Here is a 19,833-nt window from a genome sequence, read left to right on the forward strand (position 1 = left end):
GGAATGGTAAGAGCTGTAGATGGATGCATTTTTCAAGAATTTTGGAGATAGGGGAGAGGATGGCTATGGGCCGAAAGTTAGATACAATGTTATTTTTGCCACCCTTGTGGAGAGGGAAAATATAAGCAGTATGCCAAAGTTTAGGAACATAGGACTCGAGTATAGATCTATTGATCAGGATGCTGATAGGCAGAGCAATAGCATCTGATGCTATTTTTAGGAAGGAGGAGGGAATGCTATCAGGGGCGTTAGAGCAGGGCTTTAGTTTAAAGAGGAGTTTTTTTATTTGGTTGATGGACACCAGTTTGATTTATACAAATGATTTATGCAGAAATGTAACAAAAGGAGACACTGCCAGCCCAGCTATCTGGAATTTTGTAAATAGTTATATGTCATTTGTGAATACCAGCATGATGTGATTTCTTGTGTTGTCACTATATTGTACCCGTGTGTTGTGTGTATATTAAACTGCTGATACAGAAGTCTGTGTTGAACAGGGTTTGTACAGTACTGAGCTTCAAAGATGTTTCCACAGTGTACCCTGGTAGAACATAGAGGGCTAACTTGCAAAACTTCAAGAAAATAATTTGAAATTAAATTGTTTTATGATTGTGCTATAAAAGTTTGTTTCAATGCAGCAGTGAGACAGGATGTCTAGAACCAGGGTGCCTTCTGTATTCTTTTGTAAGTGTTTTATTGTTTTATGTCTTCTAGCAACTGCAAACATCTGAAGGATATGTGTTTTTCACAAGGAGATGTCAAATGCTACAATGGGGGGGGGGGGTTAGCTTGGGAACTTAAGTCACCTGACAAAAAGTGATGTCATCCAAGCTAACCCAGCAGTAATACTTGATATTAATTTAAGAACTGTCTCAGAGAGAGAGAGAGAGACTAAGCGTTTTGTATCTTGTCTTTGACCTATAAACATTCACTCATCACCACCATCTGCACTTGCCTTGCTAATAATAAGTAACTAGGGTACAGTCATTTCTTTTAGATATAGTTAAGAATATAGTAAAGATTAGTTTAGATGTTTTCTCTATTTATTTGAGACTGTCCTGCAATGTTGTTTTAAATATTTCCTGTGATTTTGAACTCTGATTTAACTGATTACTTACTGAGTATTGTCTTACTCTTTTACTATTTCTTTATTATTAAATATATTTAAACCTATATTTGTGTCTGATATCTGTGAGACATATTTAAGCTCCTAGAGTACTTGCATATCTATTTAGTGACACTGTACAGGTCATTTCTAAATAGCCTTGCCCTTGGACAGACTACCATTTGGATTAATAGTAACATTACACAGTAAGATTGGACACCCTTTGTTAAGGGTCTTAGAGTAGCTGATAAAGGGTGGCTGGTGGCAGCTGGAACTACCTTATAGTCTGTGCAGAAGGGAGCATAGCTAGTAAACCCGTGCCAGCCTTTTCCAGGAGTGTGTGTGTGTGTGTGTGTGTGTGTGTGTGTGTGTGTGTGTGTGTGTGTGTGTGTGTGTGTGTGTGTGTGTGTGTGTGTTTGTATATAAATCAAATCTCAAACAGTTTGTGTGTCAGCTACTTGGGCAGGGGCATGAAGCACTGGTTGGACAGAGAGGGTGATGGAGATCTTAGCTTGGCCACTCACCTGTGATCTCAACTCTATAGCTGTGCCAGTGGGGAGTCTTATTGGGGATCTGAAAAAAGAGGGAGAAACCAGCCCCAGACTGGCTGTGATCTATGTTTGCTCTTAAGGGAAATTGCACTTTACTGTGTGTGTACTTGTCATCTTCCCAGTGTGTTTGTCCCCTAGCTGTTGCCAGTGGTGAGGATTGAGGCTCCTTGATTACTGGGCCAGTGCAGGGGTGTCACATAGGTTATGAACATAGAAATGAAGGCTAACTTTTTCCTCTTCTCTTAGAAGACTACAACAGCCTTCCTGTAAAACAAATAATCGCACTTCACATTATGACAGCACTAAATATCAGACTGATGACAGACCTTCACATTTTCTAAGTTATTAAATCATCAAGCATATGTTTTATGTTTTTTGTACATAGTTTTTTAATTTGCTGCGGTTGAAAGTTGTATATTTTATTATTTCAATCTTTAAATGTAGTAAACTTGTTTGGTAATTTAGTTTAAAATGTGAAGATGGGCAATGTGTCACAAAGATTAAAGTTTGTATTTTACCTCTTTTAATTTGAAACACTACCACTTGTCAGGTAATATTTAGTTGACACTTGAAGTGTTTTATGTCTTTTATGTGACTTCTACCTTTCTTAGTATTTCAGTGTTCCAGCAATTGCCTTGTCACCGGTGCTGCTTCATAGTATCTAGGATGCTTGGGTGATTTGGAGTAAGGGAAACGTGTGATTTAACTAGTTTTATATTTTCTCCATGGCTGCGTGACCACAGGTATAATATAATTAGAGACTAGGAATGTGGGAGCAAATTTCCTATACTGGGGAGTGGAGGGGGCATGATCCCCCAGAAAACCATGACTGTTGTATACAACTTATCAAATTATGACATATATATATATATATATATATATATATATATATATATATATATATATATATACATGTGTGTGTGTGTGTGTGTGTGTGTGTGTATGTTATTTGCAGCTTTAAATGTTTCAAATTACAAAACTGTAGTCCTAATTTTTCATTATGGATCCTACCCTTGAGTTTGGAGACAAAGTTTAGTGTCAGGAGAAAAATATAGTGTACTGTTGATAGAAACAGACTGGAGTACAATAAGTGGGATCATTGTAATGTTTGGAAACTGCAGAAGAATAACACTGTAAATGGCAGAAGAAAGAAATTATACAGGAGAGTTATGATGGAATGTTTTTGTACAAATCCATGGGCAGAAAGGTTAGTGACTATTCATTTAAAAGGAATATTTTAAAATTGATAACTGCATTATCTCATCTGGAATCTGGTCTTGTATTCTGTATATTTTCTGCAATATTCAAGCCTGTTTTTCAGCATGTGAGATCCTCCCTTATGCCCTTGTTTCCAAGTTTCATTTAAGCAACAAATTATGCAATTCAATGTGACAATATTCCTGCAGGATGGGATTGCTGCAATCTTTCAACATTACATATTTAGCAGTATATGAGGCGAGTACAAAAAAACTTCCAATACAATTTTTGGAAAGTCAGTGGTCAAACTTGGATACACAAGAGCAAGTAGAGGGGATTTGTGGTGACCCCATACACCCCATACCCTGAAATGTTATGCAAGAAGAAAATGGCCTTCTCTCAAATGGGATGAACTTTGTAGCAATCCCATCACATATGCACATGCATGGTTTCCACACACCCACACCAAGACACACAAACACTTATGGATTAGCTTTAGCTACAACAGCAACGTTGTCTTTCTACTATGTAACATTTAAACTTGGAGAAAAGGGGCTTGCAATCTAATAAAGCATCAGGGATGTCTGTGTACCTCAGTGGGCAATATTAAGTGCATCACAGGAAATGCCAGTAATACTAATTATTTTCCCCATTTGGCTTACTCATGTTCAGGGTTCTATATGTCTTTATTTCCATTGCAGGTAAGGCTAATACTTCCCTCTCCTACCTCTGATAACAGTTCCAACATGACCCAGTATGATCCTCTCCTGGTATACTTCTGATCACGGCTTTATTCTGAGCTAGGGTACTGTTTGTAACCCACATCACCTATTATGACACTCCAGCTCATCTGTCTCCAGTATGACTGCATGTACTGACTGATCTATGCATGTTACCTCAGTAGCCTTAACATGTGCAGACCAGATAATACTTCACTGTTTGCATACTTGCCATTTTTGGTAGCAGGTTCAAAATGGAATTACTCAAACTGATTATATATCAAGAGACAAAAGTAAATTTGTTGGCATAAAGGGAGAAAGTTAGGATTGCAACCATATATATATATATATATATATATATATGTGTAGATTTACTTGATCAGTCTCTCGGGCTGATCACACACATATTCATATGTATGCTTTTTATGTTAAAAATAAAAAATATTTAAAGGGCTCTGTAAATAATATTAGTTATTTTAAAAGTAAGCTTAACATCACCCATTACATTATCAACCCCAGTTTCACATGATATTGGCATGCTTAGAAGTCCCTCAGATGTTAATGCTCATGAACAAAAGCCAAGGAGTTGTTGTGCTTCATCAAAGCATCACGGGTATCCACAACATGTAGCTATGCAAACAGCAGGTAGTTTTTAAGGATTACACTACGTAATAACTACTCTGGCATCCTCACCTGGCTCATAGAATGTGGCATCTATGCTCCTGGCTCCCACTCTTCACTTGAGCTTCACAATCTGAGAGGCATGTTGGATTTGTGAGGCAGAGGGGTGGGATGGTCTCTGCTCCCATCCCGGATGTCTACAGTTTGCAAATTGTTATGATGTTTGCTATTTTCAAGATCACATTTTATTATGTTTTTTTTTTTAATCTAGCTTAGTTTGTCAATCTTGTGTTGACTACTGAAGTTACCAAATTTTACCCTATTCATGTTTCAAAACTGGAAATAACTCAGTTACTTCTGTTTCAAAGTGCTTTGTATCAACAACATTTGTGATGGTAGTAGCTTTACCTGCATCCATGTTATCAAGCACCTTGCATCAGATACAGAGTCTAGATCAATGTTGGGGGTAGAAGTTACAGAATGTTTGGAAAAATTGCAGAATGAGGCATAAGTCACTTATATGTGACTACTGTCTGATAATATGACATGGTGTTGTGACTGTGCATTTCATTAAAGCAGTACCATTCTCAAAGCATTGTGCTATTATTCATAAGGAATTTATGCCTCATTCCACAATTCTAAGCAGTACAACAGTGTGAAATGAAAATCTCCATTCCAGTATAAACTATATCAGCTCTTTACCAAGAGAAGGAGGGGGCGTCTATTTTTGGGATGGCTGCACCACGTGATTTTTAGGGTGCACAGTTTAGCGCTGTGGCCTGAGTATGAACACTACTGAACTTCTGCAAATGATGATTAAGATTCTGCTGCTGGTGACATGACTTTTAAATATAATAGTAATGATAATAATAATAATAATAATAATAATAATAATAATAATAATAATAATAATAATAATAAAATGTATTAAAGAGGAAGGAAATAGATGGGAAAAGATGAAAAAATGGTGAAGGAATGGGGGGATTTTCCAAGCCACTGCAAAATCCGAGATTTAATTTTACATGATCTGTATGCTTATGCTTTTAAACCTATACTAAGCATCTGATACCTCACTTTACATTTTATGAAAACACAACAGAAAATATTGTGCTTATATACTGTGTTATATACTTAAATATGATAGTATGTATGATGCCTAGTCAGCACATTCCAGAAATGTGTTTTAGTTATGCTCCTGTTTGTAACTGTATCTCTTTGTATGATGCTATAGTCCGTATATTTAAACTTTTTATTTTATGTCTGTACTCTGTATTTGCAGATCTGGCAGAGGTCATGGCTGAAAAGGATCCTTGGGCAGGCACACTTACAAGTTAACAAACTTTAAATAAAATAAACAAAATACATTTTGTAAGTATGCCTGCCCAATGACCCTTTTCAGCCATGACCACTGCCAGATCTGCAATTACAGAGTAATGTAGACTATAGCATCATACTGATCAATATTTAATAAAACAAAATAACAGCTAAAGAGTGTTTGTATAATAGCTTCCGCAGGCTCTGAGAAAGCTGTTACACAAAACAGAGCCTGAGGAAGCTGTTTTGTGAAAATGCATTAGCTGATTATTTTGTTTTATTAAATATTGATACAAGATGCATGGTGCACTGAGCTATTTTGTGATATTCTGGTTGTTGGATAGCATGACGCTTTGTCTTGTCATTTCGAATTCTGGACAAATTTTGTAGCTTGTAAACATAACACATCTGCTGATTTTTGCCATACCTTTTTCGTTGATTCCTTAAACAATTTGAGTTTTCTGGTAAACCATTAAGGATTGAAATCACTAAATAATGACATACTTTCATGTTTCAGACTTCATTTCCTTCAGAAAATGCATGCTAATGCAAAATCTATTATTCTAGCAATTATCTAAGTTTGTAAGAGCAACATTTAAATGCCCCCACCCCCCCATCATTATTTTTGGCTTTATTCAGATTTCTTGCACTGAGTTTGAGAAGTTGCTCCTTAGTCATCTAGTCCTGCCAGCTGCTTTGCTATTCTGATTTCTGTAAGCATTTAGCTGGGCTGTATCACATGGCATGAGATGCATAGTGCATTGAATAGCAGAAGTAGGCAAATAACATGCACAATGACATGTCTTAATAAACTGCAGCATAAAGGCTCTTCTGTAACTGTGCAACTCCATGCTGGGGGCTATGGGGACTGCTTATTTTAATTGTATTTCTACTACAAGAGTTCCAAAGCACAGTGTGTCAGTAATGATTAGTGCGACCCTGCACTGCACAATGCAGATTTTTTTTTTTACTGAGTCTGATTTTTTTTTTACAGAATCTGTCACACCTTCTGTTTTATCAAGTGTCCCTATACATCAAAGTCTAGATCCACTAAGTGTATGCCTCAAAATCCATCCCTCACTATCCACTTACTTCCCTTTATCCCTCCATCCTCAAATGCTGTACTTCTCTGTCTCTCCATTTCATACATTTAAATTCATACTCATCTTTTATAGTGTCATACTGTAACTTAAAGCATTACTTCCAAGCATTATTACCCACACCGTAACTGACCTGTGGCAGATTTTGTTGCTTTTGTAGTACTGTTGTTTTTCTACTGGCACTGTTTATTAAGCTTACAAACACTCTTTCTCTCTCAAAGCTGCATCCTGTCATATAGGAAGGAACTGACACAGCACTAACCAGCATGTTAGGTTGTGTGGTAATTCCTTAGCGGTCAGTTTCCATGAGGAACATGAAATATTAATGTGGATTATCATCAGGTATACCATGATTTACTTCACTCAATATGTGTGTTCCCTTCCGCAGGCAGGACTGACTACAGATGAGTACCTTTTTAATAATCATATGCACTACATCTGTTACTTTTAGTGTCTACAACAATCCTATGCATGGGATGTGAAGAAGTACCACACTGGAGTTCTCGACTGATCACTATAGCAGTTAAAACACCTTACAGTGCAGGTTAAAATCAGGACAATAAACAGGCAGTACACAAATAAAATAAGTATTTAACGTATAATACATACCAGAATTAACTAAGTTATTTATTTATTTATTTATTTCCAGTTTGATGACTGGGGATGTCCACTGGGCTCAGAGAGCCCATTTTCAGTGGAGGCCTGGGGAGAAAAGCTCCATGTTACAAAGTTTAGATACAGATACAATATAGCAAAGAAGAACAATTTACAATTATGTTTCATGCTAGAGAGCAGGTGTAATTTCTTAGGCACATGTTACCTTTAGATACAGACACAATATTATTAATGAACAATTTACAGTTACATTTCATGTTAGAGAGCAGGTGTAGATTCTTAGGTACATGGTACAAATTTGATATTTACAATATGTACATATGTGTGGTAGCCTATAGATCATAGCTGGAGAGGGATTTAGAGGTGGAGAGAATGCAGTTGCATTTTCTGTTAGAGTAAAGGTAGGAATGTAACTGGGATTTAAAGTTTTCAAAGTTTGCACAGGTCCTTAGAGAGGATGGAAGAGAATTCCATTTTTTTGTTAAGGAAAAGGATAGCAGGAGTTGACCAGCAGGGCGACTGGGTTTTCGGACATAGGTTAGGTTTTGGTAAGTAGATCTGAGAGTTCTCTGAGGAGTGTAGGGGAGAAGGATGTTGCAAAGAGCAGGGCACTTAGAGGGCTGAAAGATTAGTTTGTGGGCTGTGGTAATCTTAAGATGGTCTAGATGGTTGGAGAGGTCAAGCCAGTGTAACAAATTAATGGCAATACAGTGATGGGAGGAGTACTTGGCTTTGGTGACAAATATAGAAATCTTATTATAACAGACTTCCAATTTTGAAGTGAGTGTGGCAGATAAGTTAGTTAATAGAGGGGCACCATACATTAGTGAGGGGAATATATAGGTAGTGGCAAGTGTTTGCCTGGTGGAAGGAGAGGGAAATTGGATGTTCCTGTATATCATACCAAGTTTTATATGGCTTTTCTTAATGTTTTGCTGGATGTGAGTGTTGAATTTCAGGTGTTCATCAATAGTGACCCCAAGTAGTTTGGCAAAGGGAACACCCTGTATTATGGAGTTATTTTGGCTAACGATTTGGAATTAATTTTTATCAAGAAGGGAAGCTTTTGAGGGAGAGAATAATAGTATTTTGGATTTATTGGCATTTAGTGAGAGGTGATTCCGAAGCATCCAATTTTCAGTGGTGGATAAAGCAGCTTGGGTCAGTGTCTGAAGCTCTGGGAGGTTGGTGGCACTGCAGATTAATGTGGAATCGTCTGCATATTGTACAATTTTGGTATTGAGTATGGATTTGTGGAAACTGTTAATAAAGATGTTAAACAGCATTGGACTGAGTATGGATCCCTGGGGAACCCCAGTGAGGGTGAGAAGGAAGGTTGAGGTGCCTGCCCCCATTTTACAGCTTGAGATCTATTGGAGAGGTAGCTAGAGAACCAGGATAACATATTCTGGGAGAGATTAAGGTCGGAGAGATGGTTTAGGAGATGGGTGTGGGAGATGGTATCAAATGCCTTGGACAGATCTAGAAGAACAGTAGAAACTATTTTTCCAGAGTCCCGGGCAAGATTTATTGTCTCTAGGAAGGAGAGAAGGGCAGTGGTTGTACTATGGCCTGGATGGAAGCTGTGTTGGGTTGGAGTGATTAGTTGGTTATTGGCTAAGAATGGAATGAGCTGAATGTGAATGCATTTTTCTAGTAGTTTGGAAATTGGGGAGAGGATGGCTATGGGGCGGAAGTTGGAGATGTTGTTGTTTTTGCCTCCTTTATGGAGAGGTAGAATGAAGGCAGTGTGCCATAGTTTGGGAACATGAAATTCTAGCATGGATCTTTGCTAAGGATGCTAATGGGAAGAGCGATACCACTGCGGCTATTTTTAGGAAGGAGTATGGGATATTGTCAGGGGCATTGGAGCATGGTTTTAATTTGGAGACTAACTTTTTTATATAGGATGTTGAGATGGGTTTAAGGTTGAATATAGGCGGAGGTTTAGGGGTGGTAGTCATTATCTACTAAAATGAATTTATAATTAAGTAAAGGAAGTTTTTGTGATGCATGTCCCATATTCCTTGTCTTCTTACGCACCACATACATAACATAAAACTCAGTCTATCTGAAGTGGAGTATAGGTAGCATTAGTGTCTGTCTGACAAGCTAGGACTATGATAGCAGTGTACATGGGTAGCATTAGTGCCTGTCTGACAAGCTAGGACTATGATAGCAGTGTACATGGGTAGCATTAGTGCCTGTCTGGCAAGCTAGGACTATGACAGCAGTGTACATGGGTAGCATTAGTGACTGTCTGACAAGCTAGGACTATGATAGCAGTGTACATGGGTAGCATTAGTGCCTGTCTGACAAGCTAGGACTATGATAGCAGTGTACATGGGTAGCATTAGTGCCTGTCTGACAAGCTAGGACTATGATAGCAGTGTACATTGGTGGCATTAGTGCCTGTATGACAAGCTAGGACTATGATAACAGTGTGCATGGGTAGCATTAGTGCCTGTCTGACAAGCTAGGACTATAATAGCAGTGTGCATGGGTAGCATTAGTGCCTGTCTGACAAGCTAGGACTATGATAACAGTGTGCATGGGTAGCATTAGTGCCTGTCTGACAAGCTAGGACTATGATAGCAGTGTACATGGGTAGCATTAGTGCCTGTCTGACAAGCTAGGACTATGATAGCAGTGTACATGGGTAGCATTAGTGTCTGTCTGACAAGCTAGGACTGATAGCAGTGTACATGGGTAGCATTAGTGCCTGTCTGACAAGCTAGGACTATGATAGCAGTGTACATGGGTAGCATTAGTGTCTGTCTGACAAGCTAGGCCTATGATATCAGTGTACATGGGTAGCATTAGAGTCTGTCTGATGAGCTAGGACTATGATAGCAGTGTACATGGGTAACATTAGTGTCTGTCTGACAAGCTAGGCCTATGATATCAGTGTACATGGGTAGCATTAGAGTCTGTCTGATGAGCTAGGACTATGATAGCAGTGTACATGGGTAGCATTAGTGTCTGTCTGACAAGCTAGGCCTATGATATCAGTGTACATGGGTAGCATTAGTGCCTGTCTGACAAGCTAGGACTATGATAACAGTGTGCGTGGGTAGCATTAGTGCCTGTCTGACAAGCTAGGACTATGATAGCAGTGTACATGGGTAGCATTAGTGCCTGTCTGACAAGCTAGGACTGATAGCAGTGTACATGGGTAGCATTAGAGTCTGACAAGCTAGGCCTATGATAGCAGTGTACATGGGTAGCATTAGTGCCTGTCTGACAAGCTAGGACTGATAGCAGTGTACATGGGTAGCATTAGAGTCTGACAAGCTAGGCCTATGATATCAGTGTACATGGGTAACATTAGTGTCTGTCTGACAAGCTAGGCCTATGATATCAGTGTACATGGGTAGCATTAGTGCCTGTCTGACAAGCTAGGACTGATAGCAGTGTACATGGGTAGCATTAGAGTCTGACAAGCTAGGCCTATGATATCAGTGTACATGGGTAACATTAGTGTCTGTCTGACAAGCTAGGCCTATGATATCAGTGTACATGGGTAGCATTAGAGTCTGTCTGATGAGCTGGGACTATGACAGGAGTGTACATGGGTAGCATTAGTGCCTGTCTGACAAGCTAGGACTATGATATCAGTGTACATGGGTAGCATTAGAGTCTGTCTGATGAGCTGGGACTATGACAGGAGTGTACATGGGTAGCATTAGAGTCTGTCTGATGAGCTGGGACTATGACAGGAGTGTACATTAGTGCCTGTCAGATGAGCTAGTTTACTGATGAGACCAATCAGAAATAAAATAATAGACCACAAATGTCCTATTTATAACCTTCTGTGGAAACAATCAAACTGAAGCCAGCAGATATGAGGGTGCTTTATAGAAACCATAATAACTGACATTAAATATTGTTGTTTTCTCTTCATTACTGACATAATTCCATGTAGCTGACATCAGTGTGGCTGCAACAAGAATGTTGTTTTGAGTCCTAGTCAACAATTTCAGGATGACATCTGACATCTATGACCTTCCTTAACAAATTAAAGTATCAGCCTAGCAATTAGGTTCATGGGACAGTGAAATGTGACAGCTGAAAAAAGTCAAACAGCTGATATAAAAGGTGAAATTCATCCTTTTCAGAAAGCAGTGTAGAAAACAATGACTACAAATTATTACCTGGCTTTAAAGCGCTCACATTTCTTACCTATAGACTTGTAGTACATATAAGTCATTAAGTCACCTTTCGTATCTCTTTGCTGTGAAGTATACATCCTTTACATCTTTTAGCTTGTGCCACTCTTCTTACTTGTAGATACCTGAGCATTAGTTTAAGGGGTGCACACGTATGCAACCAGCTTATTGTACGTTTTTTAGTTTTTATATTTTTTCCTCTAACAGATTTGTTTGTTTTTCAATTGAATTGTACAGGTTATAAGTCACATTAAAGGTAGGAAAAGTTTTAAAATGATTTCTTGTGGTCTCATTTTTTTATATCACAAAAAACTGGCATTTTAACAGGGGTGTGTACACTTTTTATATCCTCTCTCTCTCTGTATATACATATATATATATATATATATATATATATATATATATATATATATATATATATATATATGTATGGTTTACTATCATAATGGGATCAACGACCCATGTCCACGAAAGTGATAATGCCGAATTCTGACATTGCCGAAATACAATTCGACTTCGACCTCGGAAGCGAGTTGTACTTCGACAATGTCGTCATTCGGCCTCCGGACTTCGACTGAAGTGGGTTCAACCGAACCTACTTGACCTAATGGTTGTAAACCTATATATATATATATATATATATATATATATATATATATATATATACGCAGTTCTTTGTCTGGGGAATTCTGGTCCCTTGATTTGTTCACATTTCACTTACTACTTTTGCATATTACTTATTTATTACTCTCCCTCAACACACACACACACACACACACACACACACACACACACACACACACACACACACACACAAAACAGCACAACAGCCTGTTGAACCGCAGTCTGTATGTCCATTGCAGCTTGGCCATACCCCTTCATCCCCACCTGTGAAAGTATGTATATGGCATGTCATTATCTGGACTGTGGCTGTGCCACCACTCATCCTCACTGTAACTACATTCTGTGTGGCCTCATGTTTCCAAAGGCTGGTGTTGTGCTACATCACAACTACTGCTCATGTGTCTCCTTCAGTATACAGTATCACACGTCTCTGAGGACATGCTTTCTTCCCCTGTGTGCCTCCCCATCACCTACTTGACCTGAGAATATACTTAGGTCATATAGTGAAACTGGACAGTGATACTATAAATTAATTATCTGTCCCAGCAAACCAGATAACACTGAAACAAAGAAACAATTTCTTCTGCAACCTCCTGCAAACACTCAGGCACTGTAGAAAGTACAAGTAAAAAATCCACGGACGGAAAGCAAAGCAAAGAGAGAACCAAACAGCAATGTTAATGGCATCATTGATGCCAGGAGATTTGTCAGAATTTAATCTCACCTGCCATACAGTTTCACGCTGCTCGAGATAATTTTTAAAATCACCCATTCTTAAATCAGGGCACACAGTTTCTAATACAGAAAATAAAAATTTTTTAAAAAAAGGACAAACTACAGAATGCTTAAAAAGGGCATTGTTGCCATCCCTAGTTTTTATACTGTAGAGGTGTTCCCTAATCCTGGTTTTTAGGCTACGAGTAGTCATGCCGACATAAAAAGCCGGACATGTCGAGCATAAAGCAATATAAACAACTCCAGTCGAATTACAATCAACGTAGCCTTCAACCTTCAATGTTCTTTTAATAGTTTCAACCATAATATATATATATTTTACTTGTGGTTCTTGTGCTATTTGGTTTTTTACTGTAGAAAGTACCTTCTCCTACTTTATATATTGGATGCATATAATAGTACTTACTGAATTATAACCTCTGGAATGTGCACATACTCCATTGGAATCAACTCTGCGAGTTCTGCCAGGCTGCTGACATATTTTATCTTACTGCTGAATTTGGAGCTAAAAATACAAAGGAAAATGATGTGAATGCCTATGGATAATAATAATACATTGTAATATGTTACAAAATACAGAAAAAGACACACACATGCACACGTGTATATGCACATGCAAACACACACACACACACACACACATATATATATATATATATATATATATATATATATATATATATATATATATATATATATATATATATATATCCTTACATTTCCAAACATTTGTCAGTTTTAACATGTCAAGAACTTCTATTTTCAGTTCAAGAAGGCTCTAGTTAGTAAAATGTACAAGCAGCAATGTTGTCATGGCTGGATAGCAGGCATTTTAAATTACTAGCCTTTTCTACTGTGTTACAGAATTTGTCATATCACTTTATAAGTGTGAAGAATGATATAAAAATTAAAACACTCATATATGCTCTTTCCAAATGCTAAGGACCCCATTGTGCTAAAACTAAACAGCTGGTATCAATAACAGCGAGTTGCTCTTTCTTTGCAGCATTAATACTACAGCTTCTCATTTTCCATTGTTGTAGCAAAGCTGTAACATAGCAGCCACCCAAACGCACTGTAGAGCATATCCGAGTTGACGTGCATAAATAGACCTGCACATGATTCTCAGCTTATAGTACCACAGGAATCCTGCATGCCTCAAAAGAGCACATGACAGTAGCCCTGCATTTCAACATTTAAGTAGCTGTACACTAGTGTGATATTGTACAAATGTGGATAAAAATGGTTATGAGGCTGTCTCATGGACTGGTCTACCATCTCCAATTGCAGAAAACAGCAGACTTTAGGCAAATAGAGATGGTGAAGCCAAGAACAAAACTTTATGCTGACAGGCAGGAAGAAAAAAGTATTTGCAAAGGTAAAATTTCAACAACATGGCAAATATAATGGATTATGCATTAAAAAAGGAAGTCTTTAAAAAGGCCTTATAAAACTACTCATGCAAACATGTCCAGAGCAGAAGCAACCAATTTTATAGGTAATGCAGTACAATTTCAAAATAACAATATACACAAACTTTTTTGAAGATATTAGCTATAAAGTTTGTTCATCAGACAGACTTAGCAATTACTGAATATTGTGATGACTATTACATAATGAACTTTATAGGTGATACGTACTTAAAAAGTGAACACGTCATTTTCATACATGAACAGAAAAAAATCAGTTGAACATATAAACTTGCTCTACATAATAATGACAGCAAGCCTCACTAAGGAATACTATACCCATTTAAGAAAAATGCATAGAGCTAACCATCCCTACCGGAACCAAGTATCACAGAAAATTCAGAAACAAACCACCATGGCGGTCGACCTTCATAAATAAACTATACAACAAAATAAAAAAACTCCTTAGGTTATTTAGTACACCCAAAATCAATCTTCTGAAGGATAATATCAAAAATTACAAAAAAAAAACTGAAGAACATTATCAGGCCCACTAATGAGAGCATGAGCTTAAGCTGGCCTCTGAAGTCAAAGATAATTATAAATCCTATGTTAGAAAACTAAAGAAAAGCAGTACCCTACATGTTATGATCTTACTCATAATGACACCTCCTATTCTAACCCAAATGACATTGCTAATATCCTTAGAAACATTTTTAATGCTGCCTTCACCCCAAAACTTCTCTTCAAGTACTCTAAATATCAAATTCCCTTTCTTCCCAAATTATTTCTAAAGCTCATTTACTGAAAGTGTTAAACTAAGCCCAAAACTACTTCCTCCATGGGACCTGATACTATGCCTAGATGTTTAAGTAATAGTACTAAACATGCCCTTGCATACACACCCCTCAAACTGTTTAACGTAACTTTAGCTACTGGTCTTGTCCCTGATGAGTGGCACACTGCTGTGGCAATGCCCCTCCAAATAGGGTAGCACTGCAATTGATGCAGGTAATTGCAGACCTATTAGCCATCAGCTTTACAAGCCTCATCTTTAAAGCCATTGGCCAAATTATAACTGAACTCATTAACTGTGATATCAAGAATCGTTTTTAGACTTGAGACCCAACAGTTAGGTTTTTGTGAAGGGTAGATCCTGTCTTTTTAATCTGGTAAACCTCTTTGAATGGGTGTCAGAGGCTGCAGATGGTGACCAAGCATGACATGCAGAGTATCTTAAACTAGTTAAGGATTTTGACTCTATTCCCATGTTGACATCACACAAAGGCTAAATGCTTTAAAAAAATCAACTCATATATGGTGTAACAATTGAATGTATGGTAAGAAACTGTAAGATACTGTAAGGAAGCTGGAATGACTGGATTAAATGTATTTTATTTCTTTTTTATTTACCCAGATCTGAAGATCTCATGGAGATGGTTTATTATGTAGTAACAGCATACAGTGAAGGTAGATATCAACAAAATCTGAATTAAGTCTTACTGTCTCCAATAACAGTGATGGTAAACTAAAATAGACTGAATTATAATATTCGTATATTCTGTACCCGTTATACTGTGCTTAGTTTTTGCTCTCAGAATTGTTCCTTTTTCCTCCTGAATGGCAGAATTAATACTAATTACCCTGCTTTCTGTAGTTTCTGGAATGCTGGATATTTGACCTGACATCTGCACTCACTCTCGAGTGTCTGTACCAAACATCTATGGACTGCACTGCTATGGCTTTCTGCATATCAGTCCAAACTTACTGACTTCTATCTCCAAAGTATCTCCCCTAATAATACTAAAACTCTGTAAATTTTCTACAAGTTCTACATGCCTCTTTAACCTTGGTTCCCAAGCCTAATACCATTTAAAAAGATTTGTTTGTACTCAATGTACTGCACATTTTATCTTTATCACTAAGACTGAAGGTTATTTCTCTGAGCTCATTTGTATCCTTCAATGAAACACTCCTTTCTATGGACACTGCATGTAAATGTAAAATATAAAATATGAAATACAAAATGAAGACATACACCCGCTTTAATATGGCTGCATTTCCAGGCCTATGCAAAGAGTATTTATGTCTAACAAACTATATTTAAGTGAAACCTGATCTTACATACAGTAAGAGGGATAACAAACTTGTTGAAAAAACAAACTCATAGAGTGCAGGTTGCTGGTGCCTATTCAGAATATATGAAAGTGGCTTGGTGGTGGGACCTGTCCTTTTTGGTATTTATTTCTCAGATCTCCAAGCAGATAACCAAGATCTCTGGCTAACAAAGTCTGCAGATGACTGCACACTGGGAGTTGTTGTTAAGTCACCCTCAAACTCTCCAAAATGAACTCACTATAGTAAACACTCATATTATGTTAAAAATGGGCTTAAACTAAATGTTGAAATGTGGTATTGTCCCTTTTGGTGACAATTCCTGCTGTCATCAATCTGTTTAAACAACATACCTCTACAAAACAAAACTGTAGTTATAGACCTAGGTTCTTGGGTTGGTAACTTCCCCCTTTTGACCAGCATGTAACAACAGTTGTCAGGAAAACTTTTTATTTAGCCTAACTGCCAAAGTATTATAATCCTGTTCTAAGGAGGTGATCACTCCTTTATACTCAACATTGATCAGGCCAGTTATTGAGTACAATGCACCTTTTAGGATGTATCTCACTAAACATACTAAACAAGTATAAAGACCCCAAAGGTTCCTAAACAAAATGATCACAGGCTTAAAGTCCTTCGACTACTAACATAGGCTGGAAGCTCTATCCCTTCATTCAGGGTCTTACAGACTTTTGGAGGGAATATCTCTGTCTTGCTTACAGCATTATTAGAGACCCAATTGTCCCGAACTTCCTTTTTCTCTGCAGGTCTAATATTTCCACTAATACTAGAACCAGGGACTTAAATCTTCACTAAAAGGTAAATAAAACAGGATGACGGGACAAGTTTATAATCCAGTGCCTCCCAAACGTCTGTAATGAATATCCACTGAATGTTAAGCACTACGACTCACTATCTTCCTAGACACATACACTAGATGAGTGGATGGGTATCCACAAATTTATTCCAAGACTGACTGGTATGGCCCCCTAGAGAAAAGGAGGTGCTGCCTGAGGAGGGGGTTCTGGCAAGATGAAAATGGACATGGTACTCACTGAATCTATGAATGTTGCAAGAAAGAACAGTATTTTTTTCTGGGAACTAACAAGGTGTTAAAAAAGAAAAAAGAACCTTTAATATGCGCATGCAGACCAGTTTCTGTGAAAATATTTTGAGCAATTTGTGCTTATCTGAAAAAACAGAAAAGAACAATCTTGAAGCAAATACATATAATAAGCATGATGCTTGGTGCAAAACGTACAGCTTTAATCTGACAGCATGAAAAAGTGCTTCTATACTGGTTTGTAGGAGATGTGAAGACCTAAATGATAAGAAGAACCTAGTTCTGAAACAACTGAGTGTTCTGACCCTATTAGTGCTTTTGATACTACCAGGGAATATTTGATAATATACACTGAATGATAACAACATCACTATATACACTTAATGGCATTCTAAAATATTGATAAAAATGATAGATGCCAGAATGTGTTGTTCAGCTTGATAGCACTAGCTAAACCATCTAGCCTGCTAAAGGCCTGCTTCCTCTATTTGGATGTTGCTTGTGGTACATAGTAAAACCCTGGAGCATACGCTTACATTTTTGCAGTGTGTACAGTTACACAACATGTCAGTAGTAGGTCAAAGACTTTCAGGAGGAAGTCTTGGAGTCAGCACTAGAGAGGGCGCTTGATGAAGATCTTGAGAAAGAGCCAGCATCAGAGGACTATATCTGACAGAGGTGGGAAAAGAATGCAGTAGCACTGACTAAGTGGCAACTTTTGGTTTATAACTATAGGGCAGAATATGCTGTACATGTAACAATACAAATGGTGCAATTAAAACTATACACAGGATATGCTATAGCATGCATAGACTGACCACAATGTGCACCAGACACAGGATGCATAAGGCAGAGTAATTTGTATCTAATCCTCTTCAATTTCTTTGGATAGGAGTAGTTTACTGAACATGAATGGCTTCTGGTTTAATTCAGACTATTAATCTTTTTTGTATAATTTTTCTGGTAAAAGAAAGAGGGATTCCTCTTTTCCTGAAGAGATTCAATAATCTGAATCTGAACAGGAAAATGCAGGGACAGATGCATTTTTTTCTCAGATTTCTAATTCAGCCTCAGGAGAGAGATCAGTTTCTGCAGTTTCTGATTCTCCCTGGTGGGTTTCTCTTTCTCACGGGTATTAAAATGTGCCAGAGTGTTCAGTGGGAGAACACTGAGGTTTCTTAGTCCCTCAGAAAATAATATAAGTTGGTACAAAAGGATTTTCCAGAAGGTACACCCATTCCTTCTTTCCTGTCTGCTTTAGAGGATGAGTGTTTACTGTCTGCAATTTTCCTGATAGTCAATCAGCTGTCTCTAAAAAGGCAGAGAGGATGTATGAAGTTCCTTAGTCTTAAATTTTTACACACTATTCCCAAACCTGACTCAGCAGCTATAGCTTAAGTTGATACCATTGCTGCTATGCCCTTAGCTAATTCTAGTCCTGTTCTTTTTGATAAGGATGGGAAATTATTGACAAGTATGGGAAAAATTTATACTTCTGCAACTTTGATTTTCACAATTTTGAACTGTCAGCCTCATATGTTAAATAGTTTGCTCTGGCAAATTGTGAAACTATGAGGAATACATCTGCAGTTTCTATTTGTGAGGATAAATCTGCTTTAAATAACTTAGTACCAGCTACTACACAGGTCACTACTCATTGTTTACAGTGTGTGAATGACTCTGTTGATACTTTCCAGGGCTATGGTCACTAATACTGTTTTGAGGAGGTTTGCATGGCTGCATTTTCAGAACTTGTCCAGATGATGTTAAAAATGAGATTTTAAATTCTCCCTTGGGTAGAGATTTATGGTTTGACCCCTCTGCTGCAGAGGTGATCAAATAGTATGATGAAAGGGGCAAGCTGATCCAAGGAAACTCTAAGACTTTTTATCTCTCCTTTTCCAAATTTTCCATGGGATTTTCTATCCCTTCATTCAGTTTTGGTAAAAAACAGAATAAACAGTTTCAACAAAATACACAAATATTTAGGAAGAAATGGCAAGGGGATTCCAAAAAGAAATCTCAAATCTCCCAAAACTAAGGACAATCCAACATGTCGTGACAATTCAAGTGACCTTGTGAACCTAACTCACTCAGGCCCCTTTTTTCTTCCAAAAAGTCTAATCTTCATTTTTTCTTTTTAGCAGCAGATAGTGTCAGACATTAAGGTTACATTTGGCAGTGGGAGGGAAATTCCTGCTTTCCAGGGAGTCATTCATCATCCTCCAAGTCATACTCTTTTGTTTCTACTGGTTCATCTTAAGCTGTCCAAAGTGACAGAACCAGTTTTCCCTTCCCAGATGGGGAAGGGTTCTTATTCAAAGATGTTACTAATGCCAAAGAAAGAAACAAATCTGGAGACCAGTTCTGTAGCTTTCTTTCCTAAACCTGTTTGTGATAGTGCCCAAATTCAAAATGATGTCACTTCACAAAATGTTTCCTCTTCTTCCTCTTTCACGTTTCCTGACAACATCAGACTTAAATATGTTTATCATC

General features: G+C 37.7%; 1 protein-coding gene across 6 annotated transcripts in view; it reads right to left on the reverse strand.

The window, feature by feature from the left end:
- Window positions 1-19,833, reverse strand: part of PRUNE2 (prune homolog 2 with BCH domain) — a 1,332,432-nt gene that overhangs the window by 164,768 nt on the left and 1,147,831 nt on the right. For all 6 annotated transcript variants that reach the window (XM_044060866.1, XM_044060864.1, XM_044060863.1 and 3 more), the window contains exon 8: window positions 13,157-13,255. In XM_044060866.1, coding sequence (XP_043916801.1) covers window positions 13,157-13,255 — 99 coding nt within the window. The remainder of the gene's footprint in view (window positions 1-13,156; window positions 13,256-19,833) is intronic.

Source organism: Protopterus annectens, chromosome 2.part0, assembly GCF_019279795.1.
Source record: "Protopterus annectens isolate FY-2018-M chromosome 2.part0, PAN1.0, whole genome shotgun sequence".
Classification (NCBI taxonomy): domain Eukaryota; kingdom Metazoa; phylum Chordata; order Ceratodontiformes; family Protopteridae; genus Protopterus; species Protopterus annectens.